Genomic DNA, 19908 nt, shown 5'->3' with positions numbered 1-19908 from the left:
CTGACATCCTGGGGGAGGGGCCATGACAGAGGGGGCCTGAGGATCACAATCAATCTGAAGCGTTTGGCGGCGCAACGCCACCGCAGGCGCACGTCACCCTCGGACCACTGAGTCTCGAGAAGCTGTCCACCGGATGGGCCTATCCAGGAGCAAACCTGAGCGTGCGTCTGCTCTCTGAGAGCCTCCCAGACCGAGTCGTCTGTCCAAGTCTCGGTACCGTCGCTGAGGAACGTGAAAGCAAAGCTAGGGCCATCCCTCGGGGCCAAGGCTGCGATCTTCCCATCCGCCCCTTTGCGGAGCAGGAAGATATTGATGTCGAGACAAGCAGGAAAGGTCCCAAGGTCGGCCACATCCAAGTAGTCCCAGGGGCCAGATTTGTAAAAGGCACGAGGAAGCTCTCTCTCCTGAAGCTGAGGCCCACCAGAGTCTGCAACTGAGGGGCTAGCGGACAGGGAAGCCTGCTCCAGTGGTGGTGTAGATTCAGGGTGTCCTGCCTGTGGAGGGGAAGGGGGAGGTGGCTGGGGGGTAGGCAACTCAGACTCCACGGAGGCGACTAGCGGGGGGGGTGGAGGAGGGGGAGTGGGGGCTGCCCTCGGCTGAGGAACCTTCAGTACAGCTGACACTGCAGGAGAGCTGAGAGTGGCGGGGGGGGGGATGGGGCTGCACCTGGGACTGGGGCTGAGAAGGAAGAGGAGGAGGCTGAAGAGGAAGAGGCGGGGGCTGAAGCTGCGGGTCGGGAAGAGGGGGGTGCGACTGGGGAAGGGGCTGGGGCTGAGTGGAAAGGGGTTGGGTAGCGGAAGAGAGGAGGACCTGAGGCTGTGGAGGGTGGGCTACCGTCGAAGAAGAAGCTCTCCCAGGACCCTGGGGCGGCTGCCTATCAGGTCTCTGAGGTGCTGCTATAGGTTGGGTAACCTCTGCCTCCTTGCCTTTATCGAAAATCTTCTTATTCTTTCCTCTTTTCCTTCTGACCTCAGTCCAACCGCCAGCTAACTCTGGACCGGACTCCCGCTGCCTCTGCTCCTCTTGACGTGGCTGCCCGGAGGGGGGGGGAGGGGGCGGAGGGGGAGGGGGCGGGGGGGGCCGAGAGGAACTGGTGAATCGTGGACAAATAGCAGCCAAGTGCCCAAAGCCGTGACACCTCAGGCACTGGCCTGGCTGTCTTGTGACTACCATGCTCTAGGTGATGCTGCCGGCATCTATCACGATCTCGATCACTGCAGGGAGAGTCGCAGGGTCCGCCACAGCCACACAGACTCGGGGGGCTCCTGCCGTAGTCACCGCGTCGGCGAAAGTGTCGTGCATAACCCAGCCAAAGTGGGAGCCCAGATCCCTGACAATCGGCCGCAGCTCAGCAGCAAGACCTGGAAAAACGAGCGTCACTGGATGGCGAGGTATGCGGAATCGAGCATCAAAATCCGCTGCACTCAATCCACGGTACCAAGGGACTATCATAATGATCTTTCCATCCATAGAAGTGGGGGAACCAGCGATCAGGTTGCTCGCAGCTTTCGCATTGGAGAGTTTGAGCCAGAAGATGCCCCTTCCCATAAGGGCCACCTCCTCAATGTGGCCGTCCTCTAGCATGAGAGTGGACTGGAGCTAGTCCCTGATGGCTGATCTGGAGGGGGAATGTCCAATGACTCTGCCATAGACAGAGGTGAGGGCAAAGTCATTGGCAACCTCCTGAACCCGAGACGATTGTTGCTCTGTCAAGATAACGCGGTAGGCATCTGGAGAGGGAGGGTCCGACTGGGCCTCCGGTTCCGGGCAGGGAGCCGCCATACCGCAAAGACAAACTGCGAGACCTCCGATGAAGAAGAGGCTGCCACCCAAAAAGGGGGGGGATAGATGCGGGGGGGTGGAGCCTGGGTGTGAAGAAGACGGTGGATGGACAAAAGTAGTAGAGCCTAACTCGCCTTCACAGCCACCCTCATCCACGTTTAAAACACCCGAACAACGCAATCACAAGGCAAAAGGCATTCATTCAACATTCTTCTCTCTATAGTCCTCCTGATACAACTCACACTTGGATACATTTTCTCCAGAACCAGACAACCTCAAACAAAAACCCAGTGGACCACACAGCCCATCACAAGCTCCTACTGATGACTGGGCTTAAGCTCACAAAGCATTCGGATTCATACTGCATCCAATCCCACAACTCACCGAGCAATCACCCACAAAGTGACCACAGTCATAAATCTTTTATATCTCCTCAAAGATCATCAACAAGCACTAATAATGATGCAGCCCGCCATTCCTTGCTCATCTCTACCTTCAAGTTAAAATAGCTACCTCGGCTATTCTCTTGCTCACTCTATGCCCACCTCATGCAATGAAATCTCTTTGTAGCTTCTCTATTCACGGTGTACACTAGTCACCCATGATTCTTCAGCTCACACAGAAGAGGTCGCAACCAAACAAACTAGTAGCATCCTAGTGAAGGCAACAGTCGACCTCACCCTCAACCTTAGAGCTCGCCATAACATCCCTCTTCCTCTAACAAGAATCCACACGCATAGTTGAGACCACGGCTTCTCCTACCCACAGTTGCACGTTCAAACAACGGCCACCCTACTTTCAAATAACCTTGCTCAACCAACTACAACAGATCATCATCTCTAGGAACCTCCAACGCTAAGGTCTTCTCAGCATCACCTGGCATCTGCTTAGCCATAGCCTTTCTACAGTCAGCCTTGAAGTGAGCATGTACCTCGAAATATAGTCAGCCCCTGTCGTTCTCCCACCCTTCACCATCCAGTTATGGAAGGAACTCCTCCTATTGCGAGCTCCCACACCCCTCCTCTTCCAAGACCTTCCATCCGTAAACCAGTTCTCGGCTTCTCCTATCGATGGCAATCTCCATTCACGATCCCCTTTCTATCTGCGACGGCCTTCTTCTCCTAGAGTCTTCCTTTTGCTTCTAGTGTCGCCTTCATCGAGAAGAGCCTCTACTGCTCCACGAAGCACCCGCATCCGCCTTAGCCTCTCCTTGTTCACGTATATTCCTCGCTTCCCTCCAGAACCATGCTTTCGTGATTCCTCACAGTCTTCATCGACTGCTCTCAGAACTCCCACACCTGTTACTTCCAGTCCATGCCCGCTCCTCGACTTCTGCTTCTTCCTCGAGCTCTCGTCCTCGCCACTGTTGGCTGCTGTCCTCTCATCTCCTTTTACGAACCCATTAATGGCTCAGCCACTCCATCAACAGAAGCAAACTTCTGCGCTTGCCTCCTTTTGCACAGATTGCTCTCGCCTTCAACGAACTCGCGTTGCCTGTGGTCCAAAATCCTCCAGCTCACAGAGCTTACAAAGCTCCCCGCTTATGGCTCTCCTCCTCCTCGCTTGTTACGTGAAGATGGCCAGCAAGCCTTCCATAGCGAAGCGCCACCTCCAAAATCCCGTCGCCTTTTCCTTCATGTAAGCATGGCAGCTTCACAGCTACTCCTAATCCTGGAGCTCCTAGCAAAGCAACAGCCCCGTCGCTTCTGAGCTCCTCTCTTCCATATCCGCGTCGCCTTACTCCTCTCTCTCCCACTCACAGAGCTTACAATGCTCCCGTATCCTCCCTCCGGTGCTCTCCTTGTCGTCTAAGATCCTCCGGGTGTCCACCACCCTTCACGAACTCACAGGCTCCCTCCTGTGGTCGTTGCAACCCCCTCGACAAGCAGCAGCCCCTCCTCACGTAGCTCCTAGACTCTCGTTCCTCTCCCAGGACCCCGATATCCTTCCTCTGGCATGCTTCTTGCAGTCGCCACCTCGCCATCCAGAACCTCCTCGCCTCGTCCTCATCACGTAGCCACGTGCATGCATGCTCCTTTCCAAATCAATTTGGCCACCTTAGCTTTATTTGCCACCTCATCAGTGACATTTTACCACTCTCAAGACATTTCCCCCATATCACACACCAAGGCACTTAAGCACATATTCATTGACTATGTGCACACAATTGCATGCCACCAGTCATTTAGCATTTGATTGCCCACTGACCATCCACATATGATGAACACCATCCCGTCCCTGGATACCATGAAGTGCTCGAAAGTTGCTCACACAAAATCTGATTGAACGCCAGCAAGCACACACACAGGTTGAACATCTCACATGTACATATGTTCAGACGAGTTTGGGGTTTTCAAAAATCTTCACACACCTTTAGCAACCCCTACTCTTCTGCTGTGACATTCATGTCCAGCAGCTAAAGAGGAACATCGGCAAACCACCTGGATCAAAAACAAAGCAAACTTGTGCTCTGTGCCTCTGCTTTTCTCCTCCTAGATCAAAAGGATAACTTTGAACCCTCCACTGCCAAATGTGCATAATCCACCATCCTCCTGGATCAAATGGAATCAACAACACATCGACTTGATGTAGCCACCAACTCCTTCCATGTTCCCACATTCTCACTAAGCCTCCAGGATCCCATGGCTTATCCTGCCATCTCATCACACCACTCCATTGGCTATTAGCCATCACACTTGTATCATGAGTCTTTCTCAGCTTCACATCAGCCACATCTTTTGAGGTTACAACCTCACACACAGATCTTACAGGCATTCTGTCCTCACTAACATCTGACTCATTCTCTTGGGCATGATAAGAAACACACATCTTATCATCAGCAACTACACATGCAAAATCCACAAGGGTATCATCAAGCAAAGCATCCAGCTGATCATCAACCACACTATCACTGCCATCTAACTCAACATGCATACTGGTGTTTTCATTCTCTTTCGAAGAGATCAATGCTAACATATCATCCAGTGCATCATCAAGAACACAATCCATCTCATCCTCTGAATCACCATCATCTTGTAAACACTGAATCTTAACCTCATCATACTCATCACAGTTTGCATGCACACAATCAACACTTGCTGACTGTAGGTCTTTTACTTTATCAGTAATAGCCACATCAGCTTCATCACTGTCACACATGATTGAGCTCTCATCTTCACTACTAATTTCACACCTCTCTTCCTCATTTGCTGAACCTGAAATCTCATCTTCTTCGGTATGCACAATCACAGTGTCAACCACAAACTGATTGCATTCAGCCATCATAGGCATATCATCACCACTCAACACTGGAGCATGATCATCATCATCTACACACATAGACTTATCCTTAGCTGCCTTTAATGGGCTCTCAACATTTCTGCCATCTATGGTAGCAACCCCTTCTCTCGGGCTCTCTTCTACCACCTCGCACAGATCTAGCTGAGCAACACCCTCTTCCATAGCAAGTGACAAGCCTCCACTCATAAGTGTAATGATATCCAGCTCCCATACATCATCAGGTTCCTTCAACAGTGAAGACAACTGACTCTCTTCCTCTGATGAGATGCTCTCTTCCTCTGTCTCACTCAAAAAATCTATCTCTTCATCTGTGACTGTCTCCTCAAGTTCCTCTTCCAATTCCAGCCTACAGCTCATCACATAATCTGGTACTCTCCTTGCATCACCTGAACTTCCTTCTCCTCCATCCATAGCAACTCTCCTGTTATTTTGACCTCTGCTTCTTCCTGCAATCTCCATCCAATTTAGGCTGAGTGTTTTCATCACCTCCACAGCTTCATGCAATTCCTTTTTTAGGGAATCATCCCGCATAGGAATAGACACCGGCTCTCTCTCTACATATGCCTTAATCATTTCTGGCCTATTGACCAGGGCTTTAGGCTCCTCTTGCATACCAAGCTGCCTCAATCTCTTGACCTTCCATTCTTTCTCTCTAGCCACTCTTACTGCATCCTCAAAACTATCAATATTCTTCATCTCCACCTTCAGACGGAGGGTAGACTCTAGACCAGCCACAAACCGGTCTCTCTTTATCATTTGCGGGGGTACTTCAGGAATCAAAGCCTCACACCATAGACTCCACAGTCTACCAAACTCTATCAGATACTGATCCACATCCTGACCATCCCTTTGCTGAATTTTGCACAACTCCTTCCATACTTCATTAGGGCTCCTGGATTGTGCAAACCGTGCAAGAAAAGCTGCTCTCACCACTGTATACTCCGGATTTTGTTGCTGAGGATGAGTAGTCCTGAAGGTAGTCATTTGAGTCTGCAACCATGCTTTTGCATCTCCCTGCAAACAATAATTCAAGATCTGAAACAAAATCTCAGGGGTTGCTCTATCCTTCATAAGTGCTGTGAATTCCATCTTTTCCAAGAATCTCACTGCATTCTCATATGGCGTCCCCCAAAACTCTGGAAAGTTCTCTGCCATCCTCACAATCTTTCAACTGTCACACACCCTCGCTTTCTCAACCGCAACAAAACTGGAAGGCAACAAAACAAACACACTACTGAAGAAGCTCACTTTGCATCCGAAGAGCATTCTTTTTCCTACGGGCAAGCACTTTCAAAGCTTTCTGCACTCTGGCTCGGAGTCGGATCACACGTAGCTGGACTTCAATACATCTGTCCTTCCTGTGACCACATTCTCCACACCACTCACACTGTATCACTCTCATGTGTGGATTTCTCCCCATTGCTTGCAACACATCTCAGAACACCTGCTCCTCCAATCTTGTAAACTGAAGTGAACTTCCTCCGTGGAGGCACCAAAACATGGATGGACAAAAGTAGTAGAGCCTAACTCGCCTTCACAGCCGCCCTCATCCACGTTTAAAACACCCGAACAACGCAATCACAAGGCAAAAGGCATTCATTCAACATTCTTCTCTCTATAGTCCTCCTGATACAACTCACACTTGGATACATTTTCTCCAGAACCAGACAACCTCAAACAAAAACCCAGTGGACCACACAGCCCATCACAAGCTCCTACTGATGACTGGGCTTAAGCTCACAAAGCATTCGGATTCATACTGCATCCAATCCCACAACTCACCGAGCAATCACCCACAAAGTGACCACAGTCATAAATCTTTTATATCTCCTCAAAGATCATCAACAAGCACTAATAATGATGCAGCCCGCCATTCCTTGCTCATCTCTACCTTCAAGTTAAAATAGCTACCTCGGCTATTCTCTTGCTCACTCTATGCCCACCTCATGCAATGAAATCTCTTTGTAGCTTCTCTATTCACGGTGTACACTAGTCACCCATGATTCTTCAGCTCACACAGAAGAGGTCGCAACCAAACAAACTAGTAGCATCCTAGTGAAGGCAACAGTCGACCTCACCCTCAACCTTAGAGCTCGCCATAACATCCCTCTTCCTCTAACAAGAATCCACACGCATAGTTGAGACCACGGCTTCTCCTACCCACAGTTGCACGTTCAAACAACGGCCACCCTACTTTCAAATAACCTTGCTCAACCAACTACAACAGATCATCATCTCTAGGAACCTCCAACGCTAAGGTCTTCTCAGCATCACCTGGCATCTGCTTAGCCATAGCCTTTCTACAGTCAGCCTTGAAGTGAGCATGTACCTCGAAATATAGTCAGCCCCTGTCGTTCTCCCACCCTTCACCATCCAGTTATGGAAGGAACTCCTCCTATTGCGAGCTCCCACACCCCTCCTCTTCCAAGACCTTCCATCCGTAAACCAGTTCTCGGCTTCTCCTATCGATGGCAATCTCCATTCACGATCCCCTTTCTATCTGCGACGGCCTTCTTCTCCTAGAGTCTTCCTTTTGCTTCTAGTGTCGCCTTCATCGAGAAGAGCCTCTACTGCTCCACGAAGCACCCGCATCCGCCTTAGCCTCTCCTTGTTCACGTATATTCCTCGCTTCCCTCCAGAACCATGCTTTCGTGATTCCTCACAGTCTTCATCGACTGCTCTCAGAACTCCCACACCTGTTACTTCCAGTCCATGCCCGCTCCTCGACTTCTGCTTCTTCCTCGAGCTCTCGTCCTCGCCACTGTTGGCTGCTGTCCTCTCATCTCCTTTTACGAACCCATTAATGGCTCAGCCACTCCATCAACAGAAGCAAACTTCTGCGCTTGCCTCCTTTTGCACAGATTGCTCTCGCCTTCAACGAACTCGCGTTGCCTGTGGTCCAAAATCCTCCAGCTCACAGAGCTTACAAAGCTCCCCGCTTATGGCTCTCCTCCTCCTCGCTTGTTACGTGAAGATGGCCAGCAAGCCTTCCATAGCGAAGCGCCACCTCCAAAATCCCGTCGCCTTTTCCTTCATGTAAGCATGGCAGCTTCACAGCTACTCCTAATCCTGGAGCTCCTAGCAAAGCAACAGCCCCGTCGCTTCTGAGCTCCTCTCTTCCATATCCGCGTCGCCTTACTCCTCTCTCTCCCACTCACAGAGCTTACAATGCTCCCGTATCCTCCCTCCGGTGCTCTCCTTGTCGTCTAAGATCCTCCGGGTGTCCACCACCCTTCACGAACTCACAGGCTCCCTCCTGTGGTCGTTGCAACCCCCTCGACAAGCAGCAGCCCCTCCTCACGTAGCTCCTAGACTCTCGTTCCTCTCCCAGGACCCCGATATCCTTCCTCTGGCATGCTTCTTGCAGTCGCCACCTCGCCATCCAGAACCTCCTCGCCTCGTCCTCATCACGTAGCCACGTGCATGCATGCTCCTTTCCAAATCAATTTGGCCACCTTAGCTTTATTTGCCACCTCATCAGTGACATTTTACCACTCTCAAGACATTTCCCCCATATCACACACCAAGGCACTTAAGCACATATTCATTGACTATGTGCACACAATTGCATGCCACCAGTCATTTAGCATTTGATTGCCCACTGACCATCCACATATGATGAACACCATCCCGTCCCTGGATACCATGAAGTGCTCGAAAGTTGCTCACACAAAATCTGATTGAACGCCAGCAAGCACACACACAGGTTGAACATCTCACATGTACATATGTTCAGACGAGTTTGGGGTTTTCAAAAATCTTCACACACACGCGGGTGAGGCGTAGCGAGGGGGCGGGGTGGGGCGGAGGGGCGAGGGGAATGAGGGTGGAGAGGCGAGGGGTGAGGGCGGGAGAGGGCGCAGCGGGGTGAGGCGGAGGGGCGAGGGGGCGAGGGGGTGAGGCGGAGAGGCGAGGGGGTGAGGGCGGAGAGGCGAGGGGGTGAGAGCGGAGGGGCGAGGGGGTGCAGGCGGCTGAGGCGCGGGTGAGGCGGAGGGCGAGGGGGTGAGGGCGGAGAGGCAAGGGGGTGAAACTGGAGGAGTCCGAGAATCGGGAAGAGTGGCAGTACTATACCGATCATCCCTTACTAAGACGATCTCCATTGAGAGCCAAGTTCTTATGGGTTCGGATCCGGAGGGTGCAAGGAGCAGCAGGTCAGGTAGCCTAAAGATGGAGAGGAAGGCTAGGGAGGCAGTGAGCGGCTGGGGAATCAGGAAGTTTTGCAACCAAGGAGTTGGTAGTTGTGAGTTCCATTGCCTCTTTATTTTGCTTCCATTTCCTCATTACAATAGATTTTTATCTGCGTTGTTATCTAATCATAAATCTTCTTCTTTGTCTCCTTGTTTTCAGAAAAATCTAACTTGTGTAATTCCTATATCAGAATGCAAAACCACTCTATTAAAAATCTTATTCAAGTTATAGCTGCAGGTGCATATTTTCGATCAACACTTATCTGGTGCTACTGCTTTGTCAATTAGTCCTGTCACATGAATTTTAACAAGGCAGTCGCGCTTCATTTTTACAGTTGTTTGAATTTCCGTAAGTCAAAAGGCTTGTAATCAGGAAGAAATTTGTAGAAACATTTCTAATTGTTGTACTTTATTGGAGATTTAATTTTGTCATCAAATTTTTGATGTGCAGTTGGAAATGGGTCTTTTTGACAGAAAAGGTTCATCCAATCTTTTGGGAGCAGACAGTTGGCATCTGGCAGCAGCTAACCTTCTGCAAGAGAAGTATTCTTCTAGACTGATATCTCTCTTAAATATTAAGGTGGCATAAAAGTGCCTTAATCTCATCTGATTGAAAATTCGTCAGTGCGTGTGCTCTTAGAACCCTTATTGACTTTTTACAAGCATTGTTCCACTTTCAATTTGGCATATTTGAAAGCTATGCTGGAATGTTTCCAGATCACTGGGAGTCAGGTCGAGATGGGCTTCCTACATATCTATACTTCCACAGACAATGCCTACTCCCATCTGTTTGAATTCAAATGTACGCAATTTGCATTGGTAGCACCATAAACATATATCCACTAGTGAGGTACTGTTGCATCTGAACATTGAGTGCCACCTCTGGCTTACACGTTCTGTATGTTCTTGCCCAGGAGTTGAAAGAGGTTCAGTGGTGGCCGGTTATGCGGGAGCTTGTTCAAGTTCGCCAAGCAATCAAAAAGAGCTTTTCTCACCTTCGTGGTCCAAATTTAGCATGGGCCAACTTTGAGCAGTACAGTATGTACCTTTCTGTAAAAAGATTTTACTTGTCTACCTATGATTCTGCTGCTTTGTTGCTATATTTTATCTGATGAGATGCACTCATTGTGGCCGCCATGACCCCTTCACAGTAGATTGATCATGTCTTTTAGGAATCATTTCTCATTTTAGTTCACCTTACCAGAAAATGCATATGGATGCTGAAAGCCGATCTTGTTGCCCTCTTTGTTACGGTTCCATCGAACAGATTAGAGAACTGCAATCATGGTTGCAGATACACAAATTCACATAATTTTTTGTTCCTATAAAATAGAACATATTCTCTGATTGAATCCAACATCTTATATAATTATCCAGGTCACTGATTGACTTCAGCTTCACATCTTGACACATCCAATTTAGACCTGCGATAATGGACTAATTAGGAAGGTTGATGCCTTCTTGTTATAATATGATTTCTGCTCAGATCCTTTGCTTTTGGGACCTTAAACATTTTATTACTGATTTGTCTTTCCATCTGAAGAGAGGCGTGCAAATCACATTGACATGTGCAGGATGGGCAGTCACAATGGTGCATAGTCGAGCATTTACACTACCAGTGGGAGATGACGAAGAGTACGCTTCGTATGTACTCATGCCATTTATGGATATGATAAATCATCATTTTGAATATCAGGCAAATCCAAAATTTCCTTTTCCCATTCCTAATTACACGTTCTAGGCAAAAGACTTGTGAAGTTTCCGAAAGAATGAGATTTTCACCTAGACTGGACAGTGGCTTAGGGCTATTGACGGTTAACTTTGAAGTTTTTCTTGTAGGCTGACTGGATGTCATTACCTGTCAGAGAAGGCAAGCTGGAGATAGTCGCAAAAAGGCATGTGTTCAAGGGACAGCAGCTATTTGCCTCTTTTGGCCCGCGTTCAAATGATAACTTGTTTCTTTACTATGGTAAATTTGTGTACCTTTCACATTTGCAATTTTTTTGTTGACTTGTTTTTGCTTCAATGCACATCTTTTCTTAGTTACATCTGATATACTAAGCAATGGGCAACTTGTCTTAGTTAAATCTTATGCATACAACTATAATTATCATGGGGAAAAACCTAAGTAATGATTGAATCTTGCATCAAAGGCAACCCAGTAAAAATTGAGAAGATCTGCTCAACTCTTTTGATTCAAGTCTGAATAAGACTGCACATGATTTTAATTAATAGGAGAGAAGCACCGACTGTTACTGTTAAGACAGGTCTTATATGGCTTGTAGGAACTCCCTTGCTTAGCTAGTTTGCTTGCCTCCACTCCCGCCTCCCTGCCTGCAACAAGAACAACACACACTTTTTTTTTTGGGGTGAAAATTTCGTTGCTTGATATTTATTACAAGAGAGCTTCCCAAAAAGGGAAAGCTGGACAATACATAAACATAAAATCTCAATATAAGAAAGATATACATCAGAATCTATGTAGTGAGTTTGCAGACAATCAAAGAGAGATTGCTGCAAAGATTTGCGGGAAAAAAAGAAAGTGGATAACTGAGGATCACCAAAGACCCTATGATTACGATCTATCCATAGAGTCTAGAGCGCCTAGTATCTAACCTAAGTAAAAAACAAATCAAACTCCGGTCGTCGTGGATGAATGCCAAAGAGGTGGATCAAAAGCTCTAGACCAATGTATGCTTTCAGCTCTCAAAGAGTTGCCTTGCATAGAATCATGACCATGCCATTCCAAATGGGAGAGAATGTGCTTCCAATCCAATAACAGGTTAGAGACGAAAGGACAGCCTTTGACCTTGCCCTCAATAGAACCAAAGAGAAAGTCCCATTGCGTGGGCCGCCAATGACCAAAAGTAGGGGTGGTGATTTGTAAAAGCAAGAAACGGATCATGGCAGCCCAGGGCTGAACCCCATGCATGAACTGTAACATAAATTTCCCTTTAAGAGCAAGGATATGAACATGAATATTCAGAATGTTCAAGCCCCCATGGGTCTTGGGTGAACATAAACGAGACTTTGAAAGCAAGCGTAAACTTTCCTTGGCATGTTTGGAATGCCATAAAGTTTCCATTATGATGGACATGAGAGAAGCAATATCTGTCTTGCCAAACACGATCAAAGGCAAGTAGAATTTGAATGTATGCTACCAAAATAGATTGCACTATCCGGAGCCTAACAGGCAATGGCCGAGTCGCCAATTTCCAATATTCAAGCTTATTTTTCCAATTTTCAAGAACCCAGTCTGTTTGTTGACGACGGGCCATCATCCAACCCAAAGGATAACCCAAGTGACGAACTAACTGAGTAGGCGGAACAATCTCCCCCGGCCATAAAAGACTATGCCAGTCTTTAGCATGCAATGGTAAGAGCTTTGATTTCTGAAAATTGACATGAAGACCAGCAGTCATGCCATATATAGAGAGAGCATGCATAAGGGAAGAAAGGTCTGTCTCAGTATTCTTCGGGGTAAAAAAAGAATCATCAGCATAAGCTTGAGCAATCTTTGGGCGACTCCATTGTATTTCCAAACCATGGAGCATATCAGTAGTAGCCAATAAAGTGATCCAAATATTGAAGCATTGGGTGTGTGGCAATAGCATACAAAAGTGCATTGAGCGGACAGCCTTGGCGAACAGAACTACGAAGAGTCCAAGTCTTAGAGATATCCCCTGACAGGATACAAGCAGCTTGACTGTCATTGTAGAGCCAATATATGACATGCTGCATTTTGTGCCCAAAACCCAATGCTCTCATGGTCTGCGAGATAAAATCCCATTGGATAGTGTCAAATGCTTTAGCAATATCAACCTGTAGCAATAAAACATCCTATTCAGTGTATTTTAGCATATTCTATGCCAACATATGCATTGGCAATGCTATCTGTGATATGCCGACGAGGAATGAAACCATACTGTGCAAGATGAAGACCATCATGCGAAAATCCTTTGATACGATCAACAACCATTTTAGCAATGATCTTATAAATAACGGGCATGAGAGTGATAGGCCTCCAATCAGTCAAAGATTCACATAGTTGCTCTTGGGAAGAAGCTTAACCAACCCTTTTTTCCATGAGGCAGGCATGCATTGATTCTGCCAGGTAGAATTAATCATACACAGCAAGGTAGGCTCAAGAAAGAATTCCACAGTGAGACCATCCCAACCAGGCGATTTCCATCTACGACATGATTTTACTGCATCAGACAATTCTCTTTTAGTGAAAGGAACTTCCCAACTCCAAAGCCTGCATGGGTTAAATAATTGGATTGACATGATGCAATAAAAGGTCTCTTGCTGAAAGAACCTCATAAGTAGAAAAATCTGCATGTCCGAAATGCCGAGAAAAATGATCAACACAAACTTCAGCAAGCTGTGCTCGAGAAGAAGTCCAAATCCCATCAGACAAGAGAACTCTGCAGATATTTTCAGATTGTCGTTTGTGATGTAAACACTTGAAGGACTCTTTAGACAAGCAGCCTTTGTCCAAAAAAGCCCTTTGTCGTGCCTTGGTCTCCCACTTAACAATTTTCCTGTGATCATTGGATTGGAGACAATGTTTTGCCTGGCATAAGGACGTATTTTCTTGAATTGATAGAGCACGAAAGTGGCTCAGCTCAGTCAAGGATTGATAAATGCTTTTGCTTGAGCAACAGAGTCTCCTAGATTTTTCATATAAATTTTCCCATATTCACAAATAACTGCTTGCATTCTAGCAACAAAAGCAGTCCAAGCATAATCAATGTCAATGAGACTCTGACGTGAAAGAGGCTGAAAGGCATCAGAAACCATGGCCTTGAAAGTATCATGTCCCAGGTAACTATTATTGATTATGAGCATCCTTTTTGTGAGAGCCTATCATCTGGCATGTCATGAAAAGAAACCTTGAGCCAGATAAGAGCATGATCTGAATATGTGTCATGTGCACGGAATGGTATCTGACGTGTACTAGGTACACACAACTAGCTCAAGTAGCCTAGGGAGGCTTTTTTTTGCGCAAAAGGTAGTGCTAGTTATATTACTTGAAAGCGAGAGTACAAGAAGGCCCAAAGGCCAGCGGGCTGCAATCACAAAACGGATTCAGCCCGAGGAGTCAAAATGCCAAATACAAGCCTCTCAGGGCATAATCATCGGAGAGTGGACAAACAGCCACGGTGGAGGGGCGTAATGCCACTGAAGACTCTGAGTAGAGTGCTGGAAGAACAACTCCCGGTGGTCCCAGTCGCGAAGGAAGCGTTGTCTCTTTTCCTTCCCTGCCCGGGACTCTCCCTGAATCTGATCCCACTGACCCTTGAGCGTGTGAACGATCGTGCTCCAAATGTCTGCTAGGGTCTGGGTAGTAGAAGAAGTCTGAGCTCCTACGGTCTACGCGCATCTGGAAGTCCAGATATGCCAGCCTGCAATGCTCCCTATGATCTCCCAAACTGGGTGCCGAGGCGTCGCTCCTGCATCTGTCTCTGTCAGATGCCAAGGAAAGCTGTCCATGTATGCCCAGGTGGCCTGCGTGATGAAAAAGACGGGATCCTGTCTAGAGAACTCATAAGCCAAGTGATGTACCGTCTCAGTGCTGCACCAGCAAACGGCTCCCCAAGTGATCGGTCATAGCTCGGGTGTAGCCCTCGCTAAGATCCCCATGACTCCCTTCCAAACCGTCTGCGCATGCGAGCAGCTCCAAAGGCAGTGCTTCAGGGACGACTCCTCCTGAAAACACATCTGGCAATGCCCCTCCTACCCCATTTGCCTTAGCCAACTGCCAACTGGAAGCCCCTTGTGTGCCACCATCCAAAGGAAGTAGGAGATCTTCCTCGGCCGCCAGCTAGCCCAAAGAGTCTTCCAGAAAGTGCGAAGAAAGACCAAAGAGATTCCCTGGGCATACCACCTATGTGCCTGTGTGGGTAGCCCGCGCTGGAGAGCCCCAAGAGCACGCCTACCCGTGCGCGCACTGTAAGAAAAGAAGGGGGTAGGGTTCTCTGAGGTCTCCGATGGTGGCCAACGCCACTCTCCTGGGTCCCACTCCACCTCTGTCAAGGAACGGCCCTCCCATATCCAGAGTCTCCAATCCTGGTCCTGCATCATCAGGGGGTCTATATGCCATGTCTTCCCTTGCAGCCCTACAATGCGAAGGCGTTGCCAGGGAAGCTGGGGGTCGATCATGGCCTCTCTGCTCTGTAGGCGGCTATCATCAGTGACGGAGAAGAAGTGTACCGAGGAGTCCGAGAAAAGGCCTGCAAACAGTGACCAGTGACCAGAATGCGCTGTGTCCACCACACCTGTGTCTGTCTCGATCTCAAACTCCGAGGGGATGCTCTAAGGATCGAGGACTGCCACTTTGACACGTGGCACCCCTTGGGCTGCCGCCGCATCAATGTAGGTGTCCTGCATAGGCCAACCAAAGTGCGCCCCCAGGTCCTTGATGATCGGGCGAAGCTCGGTTGCGAGACCTAGGAAGATAAGGGTGACTGGATGGCAGGATGCGAAAGCGGGCATCGAAGTCCGCTACACTGAAACCCCTGTACCATGGGACCATGAGGATGATCTTCCCACCCACAGAAGTAGGGGATCGCCTGACCATGTCGCTCGCAGCCTGTGCTGAGGAGAGCTTGAGCCAGAAGATGCCACGTCCCATGAGTGCAACCTCCTCGATGTGACTGTCCTCGAGGTAGAGGGTGGACTGCAACCAGTTCCTGATGTCTGCTCGTGAAGGGGAATAGCCAATGACTCTCCCATAAACGGATGTCTGGGAGAAGTCCGTGGCGGCCTGCTTCACCAAGGAGACCTGGTGCTCTGTCAATGTTACGCGATAGGCTGATGGAGGGGGGGGGTCCGTTTGGGCCACCGGTTCTGGGCACGTGGCCGCCATATCGCATTGACTAACTGCGAACGCTCCGAGGCGGGGGAAGGGGAAGGAAACGGAAGGGGCAGGGATGGGGGATTAAGGCGGGGGGTGGAAGGAGGGATGGAGAGGTATGGGGAAGCGGGGGGGGGAGGGAGGTGACGAATGGGGGTGGCGGAGGAAGGAGGAGGAGAAAGAGAGGGGGGGGGGCAGCGCAGCGCAGGGGGGTGAGAGGAAGGGGAAGGGGAGGTGTGGCAGCGCCGCACGAGGGGGGGTGGGGAGGAGAGGTGAGGAGGGGAGGGAAGGGGGGGGGGCAGCGTGGCGCCTTAGCGGGGAGGGGCAGGAGGGGACGGGGGGGTTGGTAGCGCCACGCGAGGGGGGGGGCGGGTGGGGGGAGGCTGAGTGCGGAGAGGGGACGAGTGGAGAGGATAGGAGGAGCGGAGCGACGGGCGGAGAGAGGGGGGAGTGGAGCGGGGAAGCGGGGTGAGCGGAGTGTGGTGAGGGGGGAGGGGTGGATCGACGGGCGGAGGGGTAGGAGAGGGAGGCGGATGGCTGCGCGGCAGCGGCAGAGAGGAGGTAGAGGGGAGGGCCGCGCAGTGCGAGGGGGGGGTAGATGGGGAGCGGAGGAGGGAGGGAGTTCGCAGATAGAGATGATGAGGAGAATATTATAGCCTAGGGAGGCTTAGGGCTAGGCATGCTTGATTCTCGGGTTGAGTGGCAAGGATACGAACCAGTTAGAGGTCTTCGCTATTTTTGGCGCATTGGGCCCGAGTCTATATAAGGGGCCAAGAGGTTTAGTTCTCAGAGAGCCGATGGGAGCAAGTCTTGTTCCCAGTTGCTAGGTCTGATCTTGGATTGAGTCACGGACGTGCGCCTGCATCATAGCGTATCCCAAGACCCTGGAGTAAATCCCAGGCTTCACAGCGCCACCTGGTGGCATGGGACACCAGGCTGGTTAGGATTTGGTTGTGAGTTCATGCTAGTAGCTCAGCTTGTGGCTTGGAGGGGACATCTCTTGATTTGGGATCGCATCTCGTAGATGTCCTGGTTGGGTGGTGAGCACCCTGCTCAGATTCCTCACGTTTGGTGTGTTCTTGTGTTTGCTTGCAGATCAGTGGTTTCAGGAGTGCTGGGGACGTGTCAATTAGTATCAGAGCCAACTCTTGGGGGAATTTCTGTTACAAGAAATTTGGACGAGATTTTCTCCAGGTATGCCTCAATTTAGAAATTCATGTTCTTGCCCTGCAAGTGTCAGTTGGTTCATCGTTTAAGGGTAGTGGTGCTGGATTGGGATAGAAGGAAGGAGGGAGAGAGAGAGAGAGAGAGAGAGAGAGAGAGAGAGAGATGAATTTGAAGGAAGCAAGGTGGAGTGGAAGAGAGGCTGAGCGAAAGGTTGGTTGGTAGGGAAGAGCTTTGGAGTGGATCGTTAGGTCTAGAGGATGGCGCAAGGGTGGTGGAGTGAGATGCCAGAGGGAAAGCCACGAGCTAGGATGGGATGGAATGTTGCGTGCATCCTTCAGGATGAGCACTAGGGAACGGGTTTTGATGACAGAAGTAGGAAGAGGTGCGCAGGAGATGCCAGTCTCTTGGGACTGGTTTGGACGCAATTCTGGCTTGGAAAGCCAAAAAAAGCAAAGTCCCTACTAAAAGTAGGGGTGTGCTTTTTAGGCGTGTAGGCTACTATAAGCCTGGATTATGGCGCTCTTGTCTCAAGCGTCCATCTCTCACGCTTCAGCTTGAAGCCCCATGAGTGTGCGCAGCTAGCTCTTCACCTGCCATCTCTGAGTAGAACCCGTGAGCCTGGGCTGGTTCACTGCAGTTGTTAGTACGGAACAGCCCCCCTCTCATCGCCTTCCAGTTCGTCAGCCTGCTACCCCTCTGCTTCACCATTTCTCCCTCTTGACGCAGTCCCGTGGCAATTCGTTGCTTGCTGCCTGCTCTTGGATTCCGTCTCCACTGCTCTACTCCTTTCCTCACGATTCCTTTTCCTTTCCCTTTGGCCTTCAGAGCTTCCCTTACTCCACTTTCTTCATGGCTGATTCAGTAGACCCCGCGCTCGCTATGGGTGATCAAGATATGAATTACCATGTAGATGATGACCAAGGCCTCTACGATGATTTGATTACGAAGATTGCCTTCAGTGAATTCACCACCACTCTCGATGAAAAGTTCGAGCGAGTTCATGCGAATCAAACGGGGTTGACACAGCAACTCCAAGGGATTCAGACTTCACTCTAAGGGAGGTGCTTCTACGACATATCAGAGAGCAACAGGGGTTGGTTAGACCACTACAGGACATAGAGGGTGACCGGGCACAGCGGCACGTCACTGACTTCTATACATTTGAGTCAGCCCCCGGACACAGTGGAGTGGAGGTAGAGGAGCTAGCCAATATGCAGTCTGGATGAGCAGCTTCCACAGTACCGCCGAGAGAGGGGCGCAGAGGCCACATGTGCGACAGAGAGCCCCCAGAGTACACTCTATTGAGGTCCAACCTATCATAGCTTTCCTCAGAGGAGACCCATAGAGACGAGGGATCACTCTAGACATAGCCCAGAGAGTCCAGAGAGCGAGAAGACCGCGTCCCCCGCCGCAGCGCGAGACAGCTCGACATACACAAATACGAGATATTTTCGCAGCCCACCAGAGAGCCATCACTGTACCAGGCTTCGGTTAGCGCGCCTGGATAGATTGATTGATATGATATGATTATGATTATGTTTATGATTATGATTCTGTTAGCATAGATTAGTACTCAGCAAGGGTCCTAGCGTACCCTTTGCTTCAGCCCACTGACCATATCTAAAAACACAACCTCCTCAACTTCTACAATGCAAGATGCGGAGACTTCTTCTAGAATCAAATTCCAAGCATAATAAATATGCAAATATAGCAACTTATCAAGTTTATGCACTTCAACATGTAACGTACATATGTGTACTCTAGTGGGATGGGCAAGATGGGGTCCGACTTCAATTCTTCTTGTCCAATCAGGGGCTAGCCTTTTGTTACTAGAGAGAATGGAATTCTTCTAATGTAAGCCTGCCTTTTTCATCCTTCATCCTTTGAGAAGACATGGAGTATAACCATGTGAATTTTGCATTCAGACTTGTATCACAACCATACAAGCATTAGAGTGTCTTCAAATCACCAGCAGCTGTATGAGTTCGCTTTTCTGTGCGCTTTGTCCCATAGGCCTGTGAGGTCTCCCGTGGACGTTAATATATATTTCTTTCTTTCTTTCTCACTTTTGACTAGCACTGTTCAGGCGCTCATGCATGTGGATGCTTTGGCTTGAGTGTTAGGTCCAAATATCACTCCATATCCCTATGCCGGAGATGAGAAGTCTTGTGTCAAGGAGGTGGTTGACACTTGGTTGCACAAGTGGCAAGTACACTTCTAGTTTCACCCTTACCCAGATGACAAGAAGATGCAGCTTGCAGTAGGGTATATGTCAGGGAAGACTTTATTGTGGTGGAAGGAACTCCAACTCATCAAGCCTGCAACATGGATATAATTCAAAAAGGTCTTTAGGAAAGAGTTTGTAAAGAAGGAGGAAGATTACGATATCGTAGGCAAGCTCAAGGCCCTCGATATGTCCAAGCTGAATTTGACTTTTGAGGTTTATCTTCAGAGGTTTCGTGATTTGCAGACCAGAGTTACAAAGATGGATCCAGTTACCTTGTTAGGTTTCTTTGTGGATGGTTTGCTTGACTCGTATAAGCTTCAGATTCAGAAGAACAAGTGTACCAGTTTGCAAGAGGCCATGAACTATGTGCACATCTATGATGATAC

General features: G+C 49.1%; 1 protein-coding gene across 1 annotated transcript in view; it reads left to right on the top strand.

Moving 5' to 3' along the window:
- LOC147895062 (uncharacterized) overlaps nucleotides 1–19908 on the top strand; it is a 133672-nt gene that overhangs the window by 105185 nt on the left and 8579 nt on the right. The window contains exons 12-16 of the mRNA XM_087384172.1: nucleotides 9721–9812; nucleotides 9987–10071; nucleotides 10184–10307; nucleotides 10844–10965; nucleotides 11109–11238. Coding sequence (XP_087240298.1) covers nucleotides 9721–9812; nucleotides 9987–10071; nucleotides 10184–10307; nucleotides 10844–10965; nucleotides 11109–11238 — 553 coding nt within the window. The remainder of the gene's footprint in view (nucleotides 1–9720; nucleotides 9813–9986; nucleotides 10072–10183; nucleotides 10308–10843; nucleotides 10966–11108; nucleotides 11239–19908) is intronic.

Source organism: Dipteris shenzhenensis, chromosome 13 (genome assembly GCF_047967505.1).
Source record: "Dipteris shenzhenensis isolate YYH24624 ecotype China chromosome 13, Dip_SZ_1.0, whole genome shotgun sequence".
NCBI lineage: Eukaryota > Viridiplantae > Streptophyta > Polypodiopsida > Gleicheniales > Dipteridaceae > Dipteris > Dipteris shenzhenensis.
The sequence above is the reverse complement of the archived record's forward strand: the minus strand, read 5'-3'. Positions and strand labels throughout refer to the sequence as shown.